This window comes from Ambystoma mexicanum, chromosome 8 (genome assembly GCF_040938575.1).
Source record: "Ambystoma mexicanum isolate Mex_15411 chromosome 8, UKY_AmexF1_1, whole genome shotgun sequence".
In the NCBI taxonomy this organism is placed as follows: domain Eukaryota; kingdom Metazoa; phylum Chordata; class Amphibia; order Caudata; family Ambystomatidae; genus Ambystoma; species Ambystoma mexicanum.
In genome coordinates this window covers 65110902-65135280 of record NC_090929.1, presented here as the reverse complement: position 1 = coordinate 65135280, position 24379 = coordinate 65110902, and the positions used below count along the sequence as shown (strand labels likewise).

The following is a 24379-nucleotide window of genomic DNA, read 5'->3' as shown; positions in this document are numbered from 1 at the left end:
AGGCTGGGTGAGGCCTTTTTATGGGTGGGTAGAGTCTGTGGAGGCCCGCCAGGTGCCGCTTGACCACTGGGTTAGAGGAAAAGGGAAAGAGACCCTCCTCTGAATTTCTGTAGGCACCAATGGCTGCCAGGTAAGTGCGGCATGTGTCGACTTGCACTCCGGAGTGTGCGAGGTGTGCCAAAAAGGAGAGGACATCATCCAAAGAGCACTTGAGAGGGTCTATCTCCTTAGAGCCGGCCCAATGACAGAATCTAGACCATTTGCTATTGTAGTGGCTCCTGGTAGCTTTGCTTCTGGCGCCCTGTATAATCTCCAGGTTCGCCTGCAATAGGTTCACGTGTTTCAGAGTGACTTGTTCAGGAACCATGCTGCGAGGGTTGGCTTGTGAGGAGCAGGGTGGAGGACCCTGTCCCCCTGCTGTGTCAGGAGCAGACCTGGGCCCAGTGGTATGTGAATGGGAGGCCTGTCTGATAGGCTGAGCAACTCGGAGAACCATGGTCTCGCCGGCCACCAGGGAGCTATCAAAACGATGCTGAGGTGACACTATTGCTTTATCCGGCAGATCACCCTGTGGAAAAGAGGGGAGGGCGGGGAGGCGTACGCCCTCATGTAGTTCCACTGTAGCTGGAAGACATTGCCCAGGGAGCCATGGCCCTACCCCTGCCAGAAGGCGAACTGCTGGCATTTCTAGTTTACGTGGGAGGCAAACAGATCCACTTGGGAGTACCCCAAGCTGCGGAAGATTTCCTCCAGTACCAGGTCGTTCAATTGCCACTCGTAATTGTCTGCCCCCAGTCTGCGGAGTCTGTCCGCCTCCAGGTTGGCTTCACCTGGGAGATGGACAGCCATGAGGTAGATGTTGCTCTCCAGGGCCCACTCCCACATGCTGATCGCAAGGTTGCAAAGTGGAGGGGATCTGGTACCACCCTTCTTGTTCACATAGTACATGCTGGTGGAGTTGTCCGTCTAGATAAGTACTGTCTTGCCCTCTATGAGAGGGAGGAAGTCTTTGAGGGCCAGCCATATTGCCTTCTACTCTAGCCAGTCGATGTGCACTCTTGTTCCTGCCATGTCCAGACTCCACGGACGCTGGGGTTGTCCAGAGTGGCTCCCCAGCCCTCGAGGGAGGTGTCCATCCTGACAGTGACCTTAGGGAGAGGCTTGCTGGAAGGGCTTGCCCCGCCGTAGGTTGAAGTCCGCAGACCACCAGAGGAGGTCCGGGTTGGAGAGACGTGGGAATGTCCACAGGCTCCGATTGTGAGCCCCTCTCCTGATTCCAGGAAGCTGCGAAGTGCAACTGCAGCCTCCTCATCCTGAGTCTCGCATGGGGGACGGCCAGAAGGACCGCCGCCATACTGCCCATTAGGTGTTGGTACCACCAGGCCAAAGTCACAGTCCTGGAGAGGAAGTGAGTAGTAGCTCTCTTGATGGCCGTGACCTTGTCCTCTGAGGGAAACACCCTCTCGGAGACAGTGTCTCAGATGAGGCCCAGGAAGGTCAGCTTCTGCGTGGGCTGCAGCTGAGACTTTTGATTTTGATAGTAAACCCCAGGCCGTGGAGTGTGTTCATAAGCGCGGAGGAGGTGTGAAAAACCGCCTGCGGAGATGAGGCCCTGACAAGCCAGTTGTCGAGGTATGGGTAGATGTGGTGGCCCTGGGCCTTGAGGAGAGCCGCCACCACATTCATCAGCCTGGTGAATACCCTGGGGGCTGTGTTGAGGCTGAAGGGTAGAACCTTGTACTGGAAATGGCAGCCCATGTTCCTGAACCGCAGAAAGGACTGATGAGGCTGCCAAATTGGGACGTGTAGATAAGTGTCCTTCAGATCCAGGGAGCACATCCAGTCTCCCCTGTTCAGTGTCTCTGTAATGAGAGCTGGCTTAACCATCTTGAATTTTTGTAGAGGTAGGGAGAGGAAGAGGGTGGAAAGGTCCAACACAACTCTCAGGCCAGCCTGGTTCTTCTTGTGTATGGTGAAAATCCTGGAATAGAAGCCAATCCTCTCTGGGAGGCTGGAACCTCTTCCACTGCCTGGCTCTCGGCGAGCGACCGGACTTCCGCCATCAGAGTTGCTGTCCCATTCTGTGGGAGAGGAGGGGAGGAGGGAGGGACCGGTAGGCGGTACCCTGTGGAGACTACAGATAGGATCCAGGGGTCTGAAAAATGTTGGCGCCAAAAATGCACATGAGAGGCAAGCCTGCCCCCCACTGGAGACACATGGACCCAAAGGGGTGTGCCATGCCTTTTTTCCCTCTGAGGCTGCTGAGGAGCGGGGGATTGGATCCCCCCTCCCCTTTTGTTGTTTTCTCCGATGCTGACTCGGGGAACGGTAAGGTTGCCTGGACCTCCGTTCTTGGAAGTCTCAGACCTATCCAGGCACCCACCCCTTGTCGGAGCGTGGATTGGACTGGGTGTACGCCTTGAAAGTGGCATTCATCAGAATAGATAAAGACTTAGCGGTCTGTGAGTTTTCTTCTTTTTATCTAATTCTTCATCCGTGGAGGAGTGAAAGAGGTCACTACTCTCGAATGGTAGGTCCAATATGCGTTCCTGGACGTCCTGGTTGAACTTCAGAACCAGGCCATCCTTCTCATGTCCGTGGGGATGCAGATGGCCCAACCAGAGGTATCGATATGGGCCACTGAGGACTCATGAAGTAGATGCTACCAGCCTGGCTTCTCCTAGTCCCGCTTAGAAGTGAGCCTGGCTTTGGGGCGGGAGTTCCGGGTGGAAGTCCGTGATTGCCCGTCAGAACCTTTGGTTAGCAGCTGCCAGCATGGCATCGTCGTTGGCTTGACGCAGGTGCAGGGAGGCGTTGGGGCACGTTTATTTTACATACGCCTCCAAGATCTTCTCCTTGCCTAGCAGTGCAGAGGACGAGGTGGACGAGGACGACTGAGGCTTAAAATAGAGTGACGCCGCAGCGATCACAGATGAGTGAGGATGAGCCGAAAGCAAGAGTGTATCCCCCTCTTGCTGCCTGTACTTGGCATTGAGGTGCCGATTGACAGGTTGGGCTGAGTGTGTCTTGAGCCATCCCTTCTTGGCCAGGGCAACAACGTCCTTCTGCATACCCATCTTGGAGGGGGGGCCTTAGCGTGAGGACTTCTGCCAGGACCCCCACCTCTGGCTGCTCAACCTCGGGCTGAGGAATGCCCAGGTATTCTGGCAGGGCCGCAAGGTGTTCGTGGAAGGCCTTCGCTCATGATGGTGTGTCGGGGTCGTCCTCCTCGTCTGTGTCCGCTTGAGTGCTCGAAGGATCCAGAACTGGTGGAGGGGTACTGGGTACCGTGGGCTGCAGTGTGGGAACAGGAGCTTGTGGAACCGCCTGTACTCCCGGTGGCATGGGGGTATATCCTTCGGGTTGCTGGTCCCCCCCACCGGTACCCTTAGTCATTCCTCCAATGGATCAGGTGCCTCAGGCCCCAGCGCTTCCCGTGCTTCTTTTGCCAGCTCCTGCTCCGGAGCTGGCAAAAGAGCAGGAGCTGGCAAAAGAAGCACGGGAAGCGCTGGGGCCGGAGAAGGAGCTGGCAAAAGAAGCACGGGAAGCGCTGGGGCCTGAGGCACCTGATCCATTGGAGGAATGACTAAGGGTACCGGTGGGGTGGCCTGTGGGAGCATGTCCCTCGTAGCAACCCAAAGGATATACCCCATCTGGGGCATTCGCATCAGTGCCAGAAACCTTTAGAAGAACCTGTCTTCGGAGGCTGAGGGGGTGGCGATATTGATGGAGTGGCCACGGGCTGCTGGGGCCAGGGCGCACTCTGGGATGCAGGATCCAACAAGTTCCAAGGATGCACTCAAATTGGCAATAGCTGCAGCGGGATAGCTCAGGTGAGATCTGGCCAGACCACCGGGTGTTGCAGGGACACTGCCGAAGGCTCAGGTGGCACAGTTCCTCGAGCAGGAGTCGGGACAGGTTGTTCCCACCAGTCAAGGGGTCAAAGCACCAATGAGGTCCTTCTTGAGATCAGGGCAGAGGGGCCAGGCTTTATCAGGACTGGGCTAGAGGCAATGCTGATCAGCTGCAATGGTCATCCATAGTCTTCAGCGTGCTGCACTTCTTCGTAGGGGTCTTGGCTCCAACTATGGCTGCAGTCGCCTTTTGTATACAGGATTTGGACTGGAGCTGCCACCACGTCTACCAATGGTAAGGATATGCACCATTCATACGGGCAGGGACTGTCCAATCATGGACAGCCGCATGCCAAACATTCTACCCAACAACTGCCACACTGGTGCTCGGATGTAGGATTTGGACGGGAGCCGCCACCACATCTACCAATGGTAAGGATATGCACCATCCATCGGGCAGGGACTGTCCAATCATGGACAGCCGCATGCCAAACATTCTACTCAACAACTGCCACGCTGTGGCTCAGATGTGGACTGGGTCCAGGCAAACAGCTGCCACATCCAGCCACACACACAGACTGACACGTAGCCTGGGAAAGCAGAGGCTTTGCCCAGCTAAGGGCATTCCATAGATGGCAATTCTGCACCCGAGTGCAGCAAGAAGGCCAAAGTACAAAACGGCCATGGCATTGTGTGTTAAAATGCAAAAGTGCACAAGTAAAAAATAAAACACATGGTAGGAAAATATCCGCTTCCACCAGCCCATACTGGACATGTATTTGTGACCATAAAGTTACAAAAGAAAAGGTTATAAGAATACAAAGTATTCTAGCCGCACTTCCTTTTAAGGCGATGTGTGCAGTTTTCAAACGTTATGAAATCCACTAAGGGAAACCAGTCTCCCAGGACTGATTGTCTTAGGGACCGATCAGTTTCCCCACAGAAGTGAGCAAAAGGCAAGGGAAGTAAAGCTGGGGGCTTTACTTACCTCCCAAAAGTCAGGTCAGAAAGCAAACAATAGCAAAAGAAGGGGCGTCCCATTGGAGGTGTTGGAAGTAGAGCACCAAAAAGAAATTCTTTCCTACCAGTCCTAATGCTCCTCTATACACACAACACACAGTTAATGATAGGTGTGTGTGTTTGTGTAGCACCAGTTGTCTTGGTAGCTGTTGGCATCAAGCTTACAAGGCTCTTGTGTTACAAGCCACATAGCGAAATAGCTCCCAGCAATTGCGAACCCCGAGTTAGTATCTATAACTCTAAACACAAAAAAAAGACGAACATTACATCACATGTAGATTGCCCTGTATAGCTGTAGGAGTAAAGCATTAGACCAAGTCACCTGTGCTTTCCCAGTGAGAGATACTGGGGGGCTGTGGGGGCCAAGGAAAGCTACCTGCTCCGTGTTGCAACCCCTGACGGCGATACGCAGCCGGCTGCTGACCCTTTAGATCGTCCGAGGAATGACTATGGGTGCTCAGGAGGATTAGCCAAGTCAAAACAAACACCTTTAATTTCCTAAATTGAAATAATTATGAAACAAGAGTCCAGGATTATGTCCACATGCTAACAATGCTCTGTAGGGAAAGAAATCCCAAGAAGATCATCCTCTAATTAGGAACAGCAGACCCCTGGTTTTACAGGGTTATGGGCCGGTCATTTGGTTTCTGTGTGCATTTTGGGCCTCGGCAGCACACATCGACTGTGCATGACCTGACATGGAGCATGCACTGGAGCTGAACGTGAATCCTACAGCAGCCCCTGAGACCGCTCAGATTGAGGACATTGGAACCAGAGAAGCAAACCCTGTAGCAAACAGGGGAACCAGAATGCAGGGTAGCGGGACGCCATGACATCTCTCTCTCTCTCTCTGCCCGATCTCAACCTGGCGGCCATGTTGTCTGAACACTCAGATCACGGTGGCCGAATCCCTGACATCAAGTGAAATAAAGAGCAAAACACACTAACCGGAACACGCATGAAGACCATTACTCTGTCAGCATGTGTATTAAAAGAGGCACACGCCCCTCCTGCCCTGGTGGGTATTAGTGCAGCGTTCCAGAGAGAGTGTGTGTAATAGCGAGTGGATAACTAGTAGTCAAGACCTGCATTCGCACCCGGTGAAGACTCATTAGCCAATCAGGTAACTGGAACAGTGGGCGAAACTGCATATTCCCCGGCCGCTGTTCCATCCACCGGAGGCCCTTCCCCGAGTGGCGCCATGTTTATTTTTAATGTGGGAGATGTTAGGACAGTTTTTCTGAAGTCCAACTAAGGGCTTAGTAAAACCATTCAACTGAGGCAGTACAAGACTCCACTCTTAGTATAAGGCTCTACCACCTGAGTTATGGTAGACAGAGCGGCCAGGCTTATCTTAGGAGGGAGAGAGGGCGTAGGAAAGTACATTGAACCTGTAGTACACCAAGGATTCAATAGGAACACAACGGGAAGTATTATACAAAATAAAGGTTATTATAAATACAAGTATGCCAAGTTAGTCTTGAGGTACGTACTGGTCATAGAGTCATACACACACTATAAAAACACAACACAATGCTTGAAGACCCACAGACCAAAGCATAAACCTTCTTCAGAATACCTAACAGCAATTCTAGGGAGTCGGACCTTATCATGCACATTTAGTGTAGGCCTCACCTATTCACGGGGAGTAAAAACCATTAGTTGCTTTAAGAGTACTTTACAGTAAGTCAACGGTAGTAGACCCTGAAGGGTGTGTAGAGAAACTCAGAAAATAAATCACATAATCAACTAACCCTGTTACCAGGATTCTTTTCTGAATAGTGGAACACAGATTAAAGGAACAGTATATACCTATAACTACTACTTTTATGGTAACGCATAGTTATAGTAGGTGAGCAAGACCTTTTGGTGTAATATTTCATTGGAGTTGCTTTTCAGCTCAGTGGAACTCCGTCTAAGATGAACAAGAACTCTTTACACTAATTTAGGATGCACCAGGCAGACCAGGGTCAGCTACACCTACAGAACACTTTAAGAATGGCACACATCTATTCTAGGCAGGTAAAACCTAATGTTGTAATATACTATTACAGTTGCTTTTCAGATCAGTAGAACACAGACTGGGGTAAGACATAACTCTTTACCTTATTTTAGGATGGCACACAGCTAACTTAAAGGTAAGTATAACCTAAGGCAGACTTATTCTAGACAGGCTAACAGCAAGTCAGGGTAAGCAAGATCCAATTGGGGCGCTCATACATTTATCCTAACAGGAATAGTAAAAGTGAGCCAACAGCATTACATCTGGGGAAGACGCACAACCAATTCACAGGTGAGTAAAATAACTAAATACTTTTCAGAATAGTGCAAAACACATCCAAGGTAAGTACAAACTTTTGTAACTGTTCACTCTGAGTTACAGTTACCAACTAACTCTTTCACAAGAAAGTACTTTTAAACACTTGTTATATTTTTCAAGACAGAATCCTTTACTTATCCAGTCCTTCCCTAGTCTATTGCACGAGTTCACTCATGGGCAGGATAGGGACACCAGTATTCTAGGTGCCAGCTGTAGGCAGGGTGAGATAGGCTTCTGTTGCAGGCAAAAGTCAGAGTTCCTGTGGAAGACTGTTCAAACAAGTAAGTGGTTAGCTTTAAATTTAGTTAGGGTCCAGAGACTTCTGAGAAGACACCCTAGCAGGATTCCAAAAGTGGGCCTGGGTGAACTGGATGAGAGGACTCTCAATCACAAGAAACACCCCAAAGCTTTACAGAAATCACAAAGGCTTAAGGTAAGTAAATACCCCAACCAACACAGTACCTTAGCACAGAGGAAGAGTTGCAGCAAGACGACTTCAGGATCTGCAGCCAAAAACCCATTCGTTTAATTCCTTTATCGTGAAGACAGATGACAGGACACTGGAAGGACTTTTGCAGCCGGGATCACAGGGAAGGCTCTAGGCAAGAGGATCTTCACATGGTTTACTCAGCACAGAAGAAGAGGTTGTAATGGGGGAGACTTCAGGACCTGCAGCCAAAAACCCGCTCGCTGAATTCCTTGTCATGAAGACTGAAGACAGGACACTGAAAGGGCTTCTGCAGTAGGGATCAACTGGAAGGCTCCAGGCAAAGGTTCTCCTTGCGGCTGGATGCGGCTCGGTGGATTTTGGTGCCCTTTTTAGGCACCAGAAGAAGACTGAATATCGCCGGTCGGATTCTCGTCACTTGCAAAGTCCAGCACTCTGAAGGGGGGACTTTTCAGTCTCGTTTCATGTCTCTGGAGGTCCTGTAGGATGCCACCAAAGTTTCAGCTTGATTCGGAAGACTGTGCACCGCCCAGTGGCTCGAGGTCCCAGGCTATTGGGTCCAGGTTTCAGCACGACGTGGGATGGCTGAAAATGCGGGTCTTCTTGAGTCTAGTGGATATCATAAGGCTCTGAGTCCGAGTCTTCCTTTTTGGGATGCCCAGGTCGATTGGGAGGAAGAATAACAGCAGGCTCTCCGGTTGCTGGAAATCACAGCAACCGTTGTTTCTTCATCTTCCCCTTTCTTTTCAGCTCACAAAAGAAGCTCTAGTGGTCGACTTGTAAGCAACCTCCAGTTTCAGAGTTTTTATCAGGAACTACATCACAACTTCTGCATTTTACAGCAAGGGGCGGTTTGGCTGTCCAGCCACGACAGCCAGCCCCTCCAACTGGGAGTTTGTCCTTTCAGGCAATGTGAAAGAGAAAGGGGTGCAGAGTTCTGGACTCCTCCCTCGCTTCCTGCTTTTCCAGACACTCTGGAGCCTGGGAGAGGAATCCACAGGACTCCTGCCGAAGACAAAACAGCCACGGAGGTCGTTCCCACCTAGAATGGCATGGGAAGACCTCAGGAACAGCAAGCATACAAGAAATGGCGAAAAAGAAGGAGCTAACCATTTCAGCAAAATGGTGCCCCTTCTGTGCATTACCGAGGCTGAATTAACAGCCTGCGAGTAATAAGACTAAAAAGACAAACGTAGTTACACTGCCACCACACATTCAAGGAAACTTGCAATTGTAATCAAATGTTACCAGGTAAGTAAGAAAGGGGATACATTGTATCCACCAGCACTCTACATAAGGTAGGGTGTGCTGGCTCACTATAAAAAGTGTGAGGGGGGATGATGGGAACTGTAGTTCACCCAAGTAAATGCAAGAGAAATTAACAGGTGAGCCCATAGGGCCAACCCAGCCTAAGCCCAAAAGTTGTAGGGAACTATAACTTGAACCATGTACTATGAAGAGACATAAAAAGGTCACCCATAAAAAGAGTAAAGGACTAGGTGAGCGGGGGAAAGAATTACCCATCACCTAGGGACAAGGTAAAATAGTTACCTAGTCAAAGCAAAAAGTTCTGAGTTTGACACATGGTCAGGAAGATTTATCATCGATATGAAAATCTTACCTAGCAGGAGGCACCCCCTATTGCCTCCCAAACCAATCAAACCCCCCCCCCTCCCCACCAACACATATCTGCGGGACCGGAGCTTTGAGCTCCGGTCCGCAGCACCTCCGACTACGGCTGTTGCCATAGAAATGGAAACGGGATGTAGTCCCTTTTCCCTGCGGCGTTGGACATCTTTTTTTCATCCCCCCACACCTCCACAGGAGACTGACTGGGCAAGCAGCCCGAATGTCCCGAGAGAGAAAAAAAGAAAGCCAATTGCACCCTGGATGAACCACGGGGTGCAAATGGCTTTCATGCCCTGGCAGGGGAGTGGACATTGCTAGTAACGGCCTACAGCCATCGCTGAGGCCCTCGCTTCGCCCTACCATTGCTCTGGCTGGCGGGCCTTTGTCTGCCCTTCGCCAGATAGACAGTCATATTATTCAGGTTTAAGAGGTCAAACAGGGGGAGACAGTCACGTGCATCGTTTTTACATCTGTTATTGCACTCGGAGGGATTTTCATGTTTTTGTAAGATGGAACAAAATTAACACCTACATCACTTCCATATACTCCACCTGTCTAAAGCGCATATGTTTACGCTGGCATGTGACTTTCATACTGACATTAATGCATTGGATTCCTAGTTACATGCCTCACACCTTGCATCCAAGGTTGTCACCTTAACATTGTTCAGTGAAATGACTTTTATCCACCGAATTTCCTCTGATGCTGTTTCCTTCATCATAAGCAGTTGCTATGGGTTTTGTTACATCTGTGTTCATAATTATGAAGCTATATATATATATATATATATATATATATATATATACACATATATATATATATATACATTCTTTAATAAATTCAGCTGTGGGGGGAGGCAGAATTTACAAGCACCGAGGCAGGTGCTGCACGGCCGCCAGCCAGAACCCCCATTCCTGGCTTGATACAGAGCTTGGAGCCCACACCCAGTGACTAAGAGGCTGCAGTGGTGCAGCAGTGGGGGCTCTCAGTGATACATGCCTCCAGTATGGTGGGGGGGCATTGGCAGCCTAGGCTGACCCCTAAGGCCTGGGATTGCATGTCATCACTGCGTCTTGTGCGACCCAGGAGCTGTGAAAGCCGCACCACATGTCGAGGGGGACAGCATTGTGGCATGGATCTTCAGATCTGAACGGCAGGCCACGGGCCACATGGCAATGGGAACATGCGAACACAGCCTGGTCGATGAGGACCGAAGATCGACAGGTGGCCTGGGGATCAGGGACCTTGGCCCCCTTGTTTCCCCATGTGTGACCTCCTCAGCTGAGCTTGGTCAGGTGCCACCTAAGAGACACGAGAAGTTCCAGCCGGGCTCTCTCAAGCACACCCCAAGTCTACCGTGGGAAAAGCTGAAAGCGACACTAGACTTGAGAACTCCTTTTCTGTGGTGTGAGGTGGAAGAAAGCAGGAGGAGGAGATAGAAGACTCATGGTAAACTCTGTGGATGACTCATCATGGTGCTGCAGAGTATTCTCAACGCAAACCTCCGGATTCAGCGCCTGGAATACAGACAAGGCGGGTGCAAGTCGGGACCAACAGGAAGGGGCTTGGTTTCCCACCACAGTTTGAGTTTTTGTTGTGTATCTTGTTTTTTTTAATTATCAGGTCTTTGCAGAAACCGTGCAGATTGTCAAACAGGAACATGCACACTTAATTAGCCGCTCTGCGCCGCCCCCCCACCCAAGTATTACATATCTTGACACATTTGTGGGCAGCCACAGGATTTACACACACACTCTTCCATTCACCTACAGTTATCTAGATCCTGCTCCCAGTTAGACCGAGTGGGAGGCTCGAGGCAACCCATTTCATCCCTATGTTGGGTTTGGCACAATCATTGCATTTGACATCAAAAGCTTGTCCTAGCCAGAGTAGGCAGTCTCCCCCCCATATGCCCAGTAGGTAGAACTTTGGGTCCTCTGGCACAGGCTGGTCGGCTGTTACTGATGTTGCTCTCAGGACTTTGAGCCGCAGTTTCTGAATTTTGCGGCGTTGCAGGATCAAAGTGCCCTGCCGGGTGTGGCACGGCCGCATTCAAACAGTAAGCCACGGGCACAGTGCATTCTATGGAGGATTTTGAAGTGGGCCAGCCTGAACCGAGCCCGGATGGCTATTTCACGTGGAGACGTTGGGGCCTCTTGCCAATCTTCTGCAGGAACGGGTCCGCTATCCACTTCCCAATTGTGTCGTTGATTTCTTTTGACGCAAACCTCTTCCAGGTTTAGAGGGCCCGGAAGACATGACATTAATAGTTCCCAAAGCCTTGCATGTTAAGTTGCAATCTTGGCTGTGGTTAAGGACACAAGGGGGGACTATCATTGCAGTGCTCCAACACCCCCCCCCCCGACCATCAGCGAGAACTTGCTGAGGGCAGTCATATCATATCAGTGGCCAGAAAAAGAGGGATCTCAGGTTTGAGGGGTGGAGGATCGCTTTTCTCTGATTGAGTAAGGGTTTTTCCATCTATAAGAAAGGACTTGGCATAGGTTAGGGGTGCTCAAATGAATAGTGTTTGGTGCTTTAATGTCCCCCTCCAGTTAATTTTTGTAGATCTGAAGAGAGCACGTTCTTTCTGGAGGGCCAGGCAGTGAAGTGAGGGGAGATTTGCTTCGTAGCTGGGTTGCTAGATTAGTGCTCCTCTGGGCAACTGGTTGTGTTGGATACCCAATGGTGGTTAGTATGGCTATGGAAGAGCGCTCCCCGCCCTAAGCGGCCAACTCTGGCCCGTGGTGGGCTCTTCTTTCTAGTTTGTTTGACGGGGGTTTGGAAAAGTTTTCAAAAAAGGCCTGCAGGATTGGAGAGGTTTTGGGAGTAGGGGTTTTCCGGAGACTAGGAAGGAATTGTTCTGCAATATTTTGTTTTTCACAGTCTGCTGTGATTTCCCTTAATGAGAGCATTTATTGAGAAAAGAGAATCTGCTGGCAAGCGTGTGCCGGTCCTGCTAATTGCACGTCCGCTTTGCCTGCAATAAGTCCTATGGGTTACTACTCCTGAGCATGTGGAATTCTACCACGCCCGTGGAACTCTACTGCGCTCGCTCCTGTTTCTGATGCATGGTACCAGCATTCAAGCTGCCAAGCTACACAAAATTGACCTTCTCCAAAAAAAAATCAAAGACCACTGCAAAGCACTTCAACAGACAGGATCTAAACCTAGCAACACCCCACCCACCTCTTCCAAGCGCACCATACCTGATTTCTCCTTCAGAGACATCACTGAATCAGAAGTTATTAACCTACTAAAAAACCTCAAACCCTCCCCCTGTAAAGGCGACATCTGCCCACCCAAACTAGTCAAGGACTGCGCAGACTGCTTTGTGCCGCTCTTCACGGCATTCATCAATGCGTCCTTTAAAACAGGCATCATCCCAGCTAACCTCAAAGAGGCATGGGTCCGGCCTCTCCTAAAAAAACCTACTCTCGACCCCCTACAACCTAACAACTACAGACCAATAACCACAGTGCCTTTTTTGCTTAAATTACTGGACAAAGCCGCACACTGCCAAATCCAACACTTTCTGGAAACCCACTCCATCCTCGGGACTAGGCAATCAGGCTTCCGGAAAGGACATGGCACAGAAACAGCCCTGGTAGATCTGAAGAATCAGATCACCCAAATCATGGACAAAGGCAAGCCTGCTCTTCTGCTCCTTTTAGATCTCTCAGCCGCTTTCGATCTGGTTGATCACAAGACCCTCACCTCACACCTCACACACTCAGCCAACTTCTCCAAAGAAGCAGCCCTCTGGATCTCTTCCTTCCTAGAAGGAAGAGCCATGAACGTCTTCTCAGGCATCGCCAATGCCACTCCCACGACAATACACTGCAGGGTCCCTCAAGGATCCTGCACTGCACCCACACTCTATAACTTGTTCACCAAGCCCCTCTTTGACAAAATTGACTCATACGGCATTACATACACGAACTACGCGGACGACACACAAGTACTTCTACCCCTTTCAGGATCATACAACGAAGACGCAAAGGCACTCCACACAATCTACTCCGTCATAAAGGCATGGATGGCAATTAATGGCCTCTGCCTCAATGGTGACAAGACTGAAATCATGATACTAGGTCAACAGAACACCCTAGACAAACTTGACAAACTATACGCCAACTTCTCCATTGACAACTCCATCATCCCCGTATCCACAGCCGTAAAGACCTTGGGAGTATACCTTGACTCCTCTCTATCCATGACCAGACAAGTCAGCGCAATCACTTCTGCTTCCGCACACACCATCAAGCTCATAAATGCCATCAAGCCCTACCTCTCCAAACCTAATTGCCTCTCTGTAGCTAAAGCAACCATTGGAGCCAAATTGGACTACTGCAATGCACTCCTAGCCGGCACATCTGCCAAAAACATAAACAGACTACAAGTCACGCAGAACAATGCTCTTCGGGCCGCTCTTAGTATCCCAAGAAGAGAGCATATCACACAGGCCAGGCACTCAGCCCAATGGCTCCCGGTCAAAGAACGGATCACTCTCAAAATCCTCACCCTCACTCACAAATGCCTCTCTCTCTCCGCCCCGTCCTATCTATCAGAAACCATACTCAAACCTTCCTCCTCCCGTCCTACCAGGACGCAATAGTCTAACCTAATCTGCATCCCACTCATCAAAAAAGCCAAAGCTGGAGGACTAAGTCTCCCCTACATTGCAGCCAAGACCTGGAACGCCCTCCCTGCAGACATTAGAGCGGAAAACTCTCTTCCCATTTTTCGCAAGAAGTTGAAAACTTCATACCTTGCAAAATAACTAAAACGCTCAGGAATCCATGTAAATATACTGCATCTCTATTATATACATGTCCACTGTAATTTTTGTATTATATGTAATTACTGTACCCTATGTAACTAAGATTTTGCCTGTAACAAGCGCCGCGATGCCTCCGGGCTGACGCGCGCTCTACAAATTTGAATAAAATAAAAATAAAATAAAATAAAATGGTCTAAATCCCCCACCTGAGATCTTGCAGGAGGACATCTTTGGCACAGAGGAGGTGCCCAGCTTTATGGCTATAGGAAATAGGTTCCAATACCTCGTAACTTGCACGGAGGGGACGGACTGCAAAAAAGTCCCCTCCATGCACTTTTCATAATTTGCATAACAGTGCAAAAAAGGTTAAAAGCCGGCAAAAATGGCCTTTATACCTTGAGTTGTGCAAATGGCGACCTGGCATTTACACATAGCAGGCAGCATGTACAATGAATTCCTAGGAAATAAAGCAGGCAGACCCAATCTATGACCTCTGACATGAAAATCAGACGCTGGCAGCAATGCATGCTGATTGGTATGGTGGATGTGGAGGTGGGGGGGGGTCGCAGATGCAGTAAATTCCACTCCTTGCTCCCACTTCATTCAAATTGATGTATAGCAGAACTTAAAAAGCATAGGTCAATGTTTTAGGCATGGTTTTTATCTTGTACATCACACAGATGGCCCCCAAAGTGTCTTGCAGGGGTCTTGAAATAAAGTATAGGATGGCTAAACGTTTCCTTACTGGCCAAGCATCTATATACTGCGTTTGTCCTAGTCCGTACATGCTGAAAGGGGCTACATTTCAAGAACCTCAAATTCTCGATGCACAAGACAAGCTCATCAGACAGTTGCTTGCCCCCCTCACCGGCAAGATCTGTGCATGTGGATTCTGCCAGCCTTGACTTGGAGCTCCTGCTGTCTGAAGAACGTATCCTTTTCAAAGGGCAGAGTGCATTTGTGATGAGGTCTGGCTGGACTAAATATCAGAGCGTCTGATCGAGACACTAAAATCACGGACACTCAAACACTGTAGGTGAGATAAAGTAGGGCACATCAGTTATACAGTGCACTCCTGGAACTTGAGGATATGAGACGGCGATACAATTGAAGAATTGCTGGCCTTCCTGAGGGATCGGACGGGAATGGCTGGATAACCCTGAAAATATAATCCATGAAGATTGAATCAAAACTGCGTAATGCGCTCCTGGCCAGATTACAGAATAAATGTTGCCCTCTGTGGGTTAGTATTTACTTACACTTCGGTGGAAAGCCTGATCTGGTAGGGGTTAAATACATGCATCTCTCCACCTGGGCAATCAGCAAAATGGGACCTAGCATGTTATTGCGCAATCCATTTCTGAATTCATCAGTGACATCTGGCGTGATCTCTCTTAAAATAAATAAATGCAAAACATGTCCAGAGCGGTGATGAAGAGCTTTGAGATAGGAGTGTGGTCTACACGTGGATTCAGGTGATAAAAGAGGATGTGGGTTTGTCTGCATTTGAGCTGTCTCCCAGGACTCCCGCAATACACGTCTCTGGCAAACCTAATACAGTGTCTCCTCCTGGACACCAGCTTCTCTCCCATTGCCTTACCTATCCTTGGACAACACCCCCTAGGACCCTCAGCATCTCCTGCCCTCCTGGCACTGTGCATCCCTAACCCTCACACAGCATTCCATGTGCTACTATGTCTCCTGTACCATTAACAGTGCCTCCCAGTTGCTTGCATCTCTGTGGAGGCCACGAACCACAGATGGCATTCCCCGTAATCATTTCACAGTCTTCTGTGCCCACAGGCGTCCGCAGTATACCCTGCCACCCTTTCGGCCACACATGATTCCTGCATCGCTTCCTGTGCCTTTCACATTGCCCTGCCTCCTCATGGTGCCCTTTGGCTCGAAGCATTTACAGGGTTTCGAAATTAAGGTTCGATGAGCAGGAACTAAATCTAGCTCCTGGGCGTCCAGCATCACCCAGTAGGCAGGAGCTACCGCTGGCGAACCAGGAGCAGGTAAACGGGAGCTAAAACCTGCTCATGGGCATCACACAGTAGGCAGGAGCTACCGCTGGGGAACCAGGAGCAGGTAAACGGGAGCTAAAACCAGCTCCTGGGCATCAGGCATCAGCCAGTAGGCAGGAGCTACCACTGGGGAACCAAGAGCAGGTAAATAGAGCTAAAACCAGCTCCTGGGTGTCGGGCATCAGCCAGTAGGCAGGAGCTACTGCACGGGAACCAGGAGTAGGTAAACGGGAGCTAAAACCAGCTCCTGGGCGTCGGGCATCAGCCAGTAGGCAGGGGAACCAAGAGCAGGTAAATAGGAGCTAAAACCAGCTCCTGGGCGTCGGGCATCAGCCAGTAGGCAGGGGAACCAGGAGCAGGTAAATAGGAGCTAAAACCAGCTCCTGGGTGTCGGGCATCGGCCAGTAGGCAGGAGCTACCGCTGGGGAACCAGGAGCAGGTAAACTGGAGCTAAAACCAGCTCCTGGGTGTCGGGCATCGGCCAGTAGGCAGGAGCTACCGCTGGGGAACCAAGAGCAGGTAAATAGGAGCTAAAACCAGCTCCTGGGTGTCGGGCATCGGCCAGTAGGCAGGAGCTACCGCTGGGGAACCAAGAGCAGGTAAATAGGAGCTAAAACCAGCTCTGGGTGTCGGGCATCGGCCAGTAGGCAGGAGCTACCGCTGGGGAACCAAGAGCAGGTAAATAGGAGCTAAAACCAGCTCCTGGGTGTCGGGCATCGGCCAGTAGGCAGGAGCTACCGCTGGGGAACCAGGAGCAGGTAAATAGGAGCTAAAACCAGCTCTGGGTGTCGGGCATCGGCCAGTAGGCAGGAGCTACCGCTGGGGAACCAAGAGCAGGTAAATAGGAGCTAAAACCAGCTCTGGGTGTCGGGCATCGGCCAGTAGGCAGGAGCTACCGCTGGGGAACCAAGAGCAGGTAAATAGGAGCTAAAACCAGCTCCTGGGTGTCGGGCATCGGCCAGTAGGCAGGAGCTACCGCTGGGGAACCAGGAGCCGGTAAATCGTAGCTAAAACCAGCTCCTGGGTGTCGGGCATCAGCCAGTATGCAGGAGCTACTGCACGGGAACCAGGAGTAGGTAAACGGGAGCTAAAACCAGCTCCTGGGCGTCGGGCATCAGCCAGTAGGCAGGGGAACCAAGAGCAGGTAAATAGGAGCTAAAACCAGCTCCTGGGCGTCGGGCATCGGCCAGTAGGCAGGAGCTACCGCTGGGGAACCAGGAGTCAGCACACGGCGCACTCCAAATCTAACTTCCACATGTGATGCACACTTTAACTTTTGGCCATTATATATAAATATATCAAAGATGTTTCCTAATTCTTCTATACTAGAATTCCCAAACACTACAGGTTAATGTCACATAGGCATGTTTGTGAGGTACCAGCTGGCATCGGGAGCCAAATGTACCTACTGGTGGCTGCTGGTTTCAAGCTACCCAGACTCCCCTAGTGGTAGAAGCAGGAGCTTTGGAACCCTGCATCGACAGGGACCCTTGCCTGGTGTCTGTTGCACCCCTCAATGTCCACAGCAGACCCACTGTGTCTGGTAACCATTATACACTGTGTTTTTACCTTTCCTCTTAAAATGTTTAATGTGCACTCGTCCATAATCTACTCATCTACATTCCTTTTATTACTCCACTTACAGATTGCCAGAGACCACTGTCGTGTACCCTGCTGATGTGCTGCTCTTTGAGGGAATTCTGGTCTTTTATAGCCAAGAAATTCGGGACCTGTTTCAGCTCAAGCTTTTTGTGGACACTGATTCTGATGTCCGGCTTTCCCGCAGAGGTAACATGGGTGTATGCATGGCATTACAAGGGCAAAGGAGGGTGGTGGTGAGCCTCGCAATTCATTCCAAAGAGGAGACCTTCAGCCATACTAACAGGGGGCAGAGGTCGGGTAAGAGTGCATGTGTAAAACCCGGCTTAGGGTAAGGCCTCTGCACTGTGCTGGCGAGAGAGGTTACACAGACTACTAAATCAGGACACCTCTAGGTAGACTACAACGAAATCATTCCAGGAAATTGACTTCTTTTAGAAATGACTCTTACTCTCGAGTCCTGTATCCGGCTTCCCTTGCTCCCCCCAGTGGTCCAGCCGCCAGTTCCTGTTGGTTTTTTACCTAGTAGTCGGGTTAGGGAAATGCACTACACACACCTTCTTTTTTGAGATTTGGGTACATTTCGTTTCCCATTATAGAGCCTTTTTGGTGAATTTGTTAAATACACAGCGTTATTCTTTGAAGTTCAAGGAGTGTACGGTCTATGCTCCCATTTTTGTTTTTTTGAAAATTGTCTAAAATCAAACAAATAAAAAGGCTGTGGAGTTACCAGACATCATTGTTTGGATGTTGAGCATCGCGCCTTCCTGGTGCTCTGGTGCCAGAATCTCTGGTGTCCTAGAAAAGTCTGCATTTAGTGCTTGAGAGAGATCATTCTTCTGCTCGTGGTTATGATTTGCACCGGAAAGGCAAGAGGACAAAGGGCCTCTTTACGAGTTTGGTGGTGTGGCCAAAAACAGTGGTAATAGAGTTACCACTGCATTACCGCACTGCCGAACTATGGTTTTGGAGGTAAGGTGGAGGAAAAACTCACACAAAATGGAGCCATCAGCCAAAGAGAAAAGAGCCGTCCACCTCTGACAGATGGGTGTTGCAATGGAAACCTGGACAGCAGAGGAACTCGGAAAATGGGAGGCCAGATGAAGGAGGTGGTGGCATGGCAGCCTCCAGCAAGCTCGCCACCCTGCATGTCTTCCATGTAGACTGCAGTCTCGCCGTGGAGGGGATGGTTTCAGGAGGCTTCGTTCCTTGCTGCCCAGCCCCCTGCTGCAAACTTTTGCATGGTAGGGAGTTGAGTTCCAGCTGGGTCTTTTGGGTTCACAGGACTGTGCAAGGCTGGAGTAAACAAAGACAAAGAGTTCCCTGGTTAAACGAATAACCAAGTGCACCTGTATTAATTATGCTGCATCCAACCTAAGCTGACAGTCAACTGCACTCTGAGGGAGGGAGGAACGAAGGAAGGAGGGAGGGAGGGAGGGAGGGAGGGAGGGAGGGAGGGAAAGGAAGGAAGGAAAACTTCATCTGAAGCCTGTCGTGGGTTAGGGTGCATTGCCGCCCCCCCCCCACCCACCTCCTTTCAGCGGTAGGCAAGGAGCAGGTGTCCCTTGTGACCTTCAGTACTGCAAAGCTGCACTTACCAGCAAAACAAAGTCCCCCACAGAAGGTGTATTTATCAGATGGGAAACCTTTCCAGCGGGCAGAAACATGCCAGTGCCTCTACATGCCAACATGCCAGTGCCTCTACATGCTTTAATAGTTCACCGTTTGCGCGAGTACTAGTGACTGTCTGGGATTATTTATTTATATATGTGAGCAAGTGGCCCGTCGGCTACGAAACGCATCATTTAGTTTTTCTTTTATACCCGTGACACTAATAAACTGGAATTGGTCTTTCAAAATCCTCTCTGCTCATTGAGGTTTTCAGCGGGCCGGGTCCCGACTTCTTACTTCCCCAACTTGGGTCGAGATTCCCCGGAGTATGTAGCGCCCACACCTGCTTCTCAGCGCACAGACCCCTCATAGGTCACCACTACCTTTATATTGGCTCCAGTACTGGGGTGAGTACTTCTGCTTATGTAGCGCCCACACCTGCAACACAGCGCACAGACCCCTTATAGGTCAGCTCCAGTACTGGGCAGAGTACCTCTGCTTATGGCATGCCCACACCTGCTTCCCTGGGCACAGACCGTTCATAGGTCCCTACCTTTATATATTTTGTTTTTTTACTTTATTTAACCCGAGGGTTTTTAAAAAAATGTTGTATTACGTTCCTTCAAGTTTACAGTCTGTCTACTTTTCTTTATCTGCAGTTAGGAGAATTGCATCCAAGATATTCGCTGTAGCTGTGACCCAGGTTGTACGGCCGCCTCCGCTTAACCTAGACCACCAGGTCTCCTCGTCAAGAGTGTGTGCCGCAGCTAACATCGCCTTCAAATAGGGTCTTCTTATAGCCTCCACTCCTGGGCACACTAAAAGCAGACGTCTCGTCTTTTCCACTACCGACAGGTCTTTGCAAAATCTGCATTTGTTTGTTGTGGCCAGGCCTCGTATCTTCAGGATTTCGTTGGTGTGGAGTAAATTGAGGCGGGCTCTCAGGAAAGTATTCCTCAGCTTGCGATTAGGATATTTTTTCACGAACGGCTGTAGTTCATGTAATTTATAGGTCATGAGAGGCAGGTGTGACACCAGTTTGTATAAAGCGGCCTGATCCAAGGTATTAATCCAATTGAGCTTGTTTAGTTTGTTTTGGGATTTTCATAGGATTCTCCATAAGCTCTTTTTGGAACATTGGATTAAGTCCAGTTTCACTTCTTGATCTTTGTACCATTGATTCAGGACAGCAGAACGACCTCCTTCTGCCTCGTTGTTTATAGCTTCTAGTAACTTGGGACGTTTCTCCAACAATAGTTTTCTGAACAGCATCATGATGTTCCTTTCTACTATCGAGACCATTGAAAGCTGACTCCTTTCACGTCTTATCAGGACCAGTGGCGTTGAGCTTGGTAAATTCAAAACTTCCCTCCTGTATTGGCTTTCAGGTGTGGTCCAGATTTTTTAGGTAACCCGGGCATGGCTTCAGCGCCGTACACAAGTGTGGGGACGACCTTTGCTTTGTAAAAGTCCACAATTGGTATGAGGGAGAAGCAACCAAATTTCTTGTCTATCGCTTTTGCCTGGGATATTAAGCTCTTTGTTTTTGCCAGCAGCTGTTTTTGCATTGCGTTTTCCTTTGGCGAGTTATCCACCATAATTCCCAGATATTTGAATTCTGTGACCTTCTCAATATGCTCTCCTTCCATGGAACATGTGAAGGAATCACTTTTTTGTCTCCCTTTTCCGAAGAACAAAATTTTGGTCTTGGGCTTGTTTATTTCGAGACCATTTGCAGCAATATATTCCGCAAAGTTAGTAAATTGTCTCTGCAGCCCTATTGCTGTTTGGTCAGCGATGATGATATCATCCGCATACAAAATTTTCATGTTTCCAATTTGCAGCGGAAATGATCTGACCTTGTGCTCTGTTTCTTTATAGTCGCTGGGGCCAACGGGCAACCTTGCTTAACCCCCTGGTTTGTTAGGATCTCCTCAGAAAGTGCACCTTGGTGATCGAGCCACACTTGGACCCTTGTAGCCGTGTGGAGTGCTATAATGGGATATAGTAGCTGCTGAACACTTCCACAACCTTAGCTTTTCCCAAAGCCTCGATCTGTTGACTTGATCGAAGGCTTGGCTCAGATCAATGAAAGCCATATAAGTTTGCGTGCCGTCGGCAAGGGACTTGCTTTTTAAGATGTTAACCGTTAAGATGTTAATGGTTGTTCTCACATTCTTTTTAAAACCAGATTGAAGCGGGTCATTGCAAGGAGCCTCCTTTGCCCAATTTTGGAAGTGTCGAAGAAGTAGTGAGCCATAGACCTTGCCGATCACATTTAACAGGGCAATCGGCCGAAAGTTCTTGGGCTCGTCTCTCGTCCCTCTTTTATAAATGGGAACAACCACAGCATTGGTCCAAGATTCCGGTAGAACTTTCGCTGTTGTCACTCTTCGGACAACTGCACTAATGAACTTCGCCCAAGCCACTGGATGTTCTTTTAGATGCATGTTGGTCAGCCCATCAGGCCCTGGGGCCCTTGAGTTTTTCAGTTTTTTCAAGATATCCAGTATATCTTTAGGATCGTGGAGCTCAACCCAGGGTGATGTACTTTGATCCTGTGTAGTTGTGATATCAGCAGAGGAATCAAAAAAGAGATTTTCAAAATGTGATGTCCATTTAGCCTCTGCAATACCATTGATTAATGAATCTGAGTTGACCCGTTCGGTTGCATTGATCAGAGCCCAGAATTCGCGAGAGTTTTTGCTAGACACACATCGCAACATATCTTCGGAGTCTTTTTGATACAAGGAATGTCGATGCTCTATCAGCCAAGACTTGTAGGACCTTAACTCGCTGATCCATGCCTGTTTGTTGGTGTTGGAACTGACTTTCGCGAATCTTCTCTTTAGTTTCGTAAACTGGCGTCTTCTGGTAACCAGAGTTTGGTCATAGGTATGGACAGATTTGTTCGTAGATGTTCTGTTTTTCAGTCTGGGTTTCTTGAAAATGTTCAACAAGGCGCTATAATATGGTGGAATGAAAACACTGTCCAATGACTCCAACTTGGCGTAGTTAGTTGTCAGCGAGATAACATTGTTTAAGCTCCGAGCGATTTGATTTCCTTTCAAATTGACTTCTAGCTTTGGGACAAACGCTGTTTTTTCCATTGAGGTAACTGGCCATGTTAGACATAGCAAGTTATGGTCGCTCGCTTTGGTTTTAACGATGTCAAAGGATGCGATAATTTGCAGTAAGGCAGACGAGGCGTAAATATAGTCTATTATTGCCGATGAGCTACGACCTTCCCATGTTGGGAGCTGGTCTGTACTTGGAAATAGTGTGTCCACATTGACAAGGTTTTTAGATTTCATCAGCAAAGTCCATTTTTCCCCCCAAAGTTCAGCCTTAGTTCCGGCCTTTCCTGTCAATTTCTTAGCGCATACAGCGTTCAGGTCTCCACAGACATACAGATGGAGTTCAGAGTATTCAATGTATGCTTTGTCAATTTCTTTTCCAACATATCCAGAAAATCTTCATTAGAAATGGCGTCAGGGTTCCAATAAATGTTTATGATTATCGCTGTTGTCGGCACTGATTTATTCAGTACTACATTCCAGTAGTTCCATTTTACTTGTACTGAGATCATAAAGAGTGATACTGTCAAGATTTTAATCAGTTTCATTCCTTTTCCATTCCTAATTGCAGTTATCTGTCCCGAAGAGGGTCTCCCTTTAGGTCCTTTTTTAGCTGTTGCAAAAACTATTTCAAATACATCTAGGATAGGCTTGGCGGTAAGCCAAGTTTCCTGAAGGCACAGGATGTCAAATGAAGCCAAGTTGACGTCACCCGGTACTGTAAGATGCATAAACCCAGGGGTGTTCCAAGAGCATAATTTGGCTTGGTTGTTGTTTGAGCATCGTGTAGAGTCGTCGCGGGAGTTTTTGATAGACTTGAATTGCTATTTTTTTTGCAGAATCAAGGCTTTCGGAAGCCTTGCCCAAAGATTTTGTAGAGGGTTGGATTTTTCCTTTGTCTTCATTAAAGTTTTGGACCGTTGTAACCCTCTGCGTGCAGGTTCTTTTGATTGGTGTTAGAGGCCCCCGAGGATTTCTTTCATATTTCGTCATTTCCTCCTCTGATCTTTCTTTGTAACTTACTGGGGTTGGTCGAGGTATTTCTGATTTTCTTGTGGTTTCTAAGTGAGGTCTTCTCTTGTGATTGGCACGAGTACTGGGCCGAGTACCTCTGCTTATGTAATGCTTATGTAATGCCCACACCTGCCTTCCTGGGCACAGACCCCTCGTAGGTCACTACCTTTATATTGGCTCCAGTACTGGGCCGAGTACCTCTGCTTATGGAATGCCCACACCTGCTTCCCTTGGCTCGAGGACTTCTGCTGATATAACGTCCATACCTGGCACAGAGCTAACACATCTCAGGGCCTCTAGCTTTGAAACAGCACCCTGGCATAGGAAATGCTCATACATGTGCTTCCTGGCATAGGAAATGCTCATGCATGTACTTCCTGGAATAGTAAATGCTCATGCATGTCACGTGTTTGGCGCACACAGACCTCCTCAAGTCCCAGATTGGTCTAACCTGGATTGATCACCCATCCACATGAAATGGCCATATGTCCGCCCTGAACATGCAGACCTCTTTGGGATCCCATCCTCTCCCCCTTAGGTGTAGCACCTTGCATGTGTTCTGTCCATACATGTCCTGTCCCGGGCATACAGACCTCCTTGGACCCTACCTTTGGCCAGCGTGTCTTCATATTCAGTTCCCATGCATGTATACTGGACATACCTCCTTATGACCCCTACTTTTCTACCCTGGGCAGAGCAGCCCTCCATATTCAATACCCATGCATGTATCCTGGACATACCTCCTTATGAGCCCTACCTCTCTACATTGGGCAGGGCAGCTCACCATATTCAATACACTTGCCTGCATCCTGGACATACAGAGACCTCCTCATGACCCCCTACCTCTTTACATTGGGCGGGGTAGGCCACCATATTCAATACACTTGCCTGCATCCTAGACATACAGAGACCTCCTCATGACCCCCTACCTCTATATTGGGCGGGGCAGGCCTCCATATTCAATACACTTTCCTGCATCTTGGACATACACAGACCT

The 24379-nt window shown here is 49.1% G+C and overlaps 1 protein-coding gene across 1 annotated transcript in view; it reads left to right on the top strand.

Moving 5' to 3' along the window:
* Positions 1-24379, top strand: part of UCK1 (uridine-cytidine kinase 1) — a 79345-nt gene that overhangs the window by 32011 nt on the left and 22955 nt on the right. The window contains exon 4 of the mRNA XM_069609294.1: positions 17727-17869. Within this exon, the coding sequence (XP_069465395.1) occupies positions 17727-17869 (143 nt within the window). The remainder of the gene's footprint in view (positions 1-17726; positions 17870-24379) is intronic.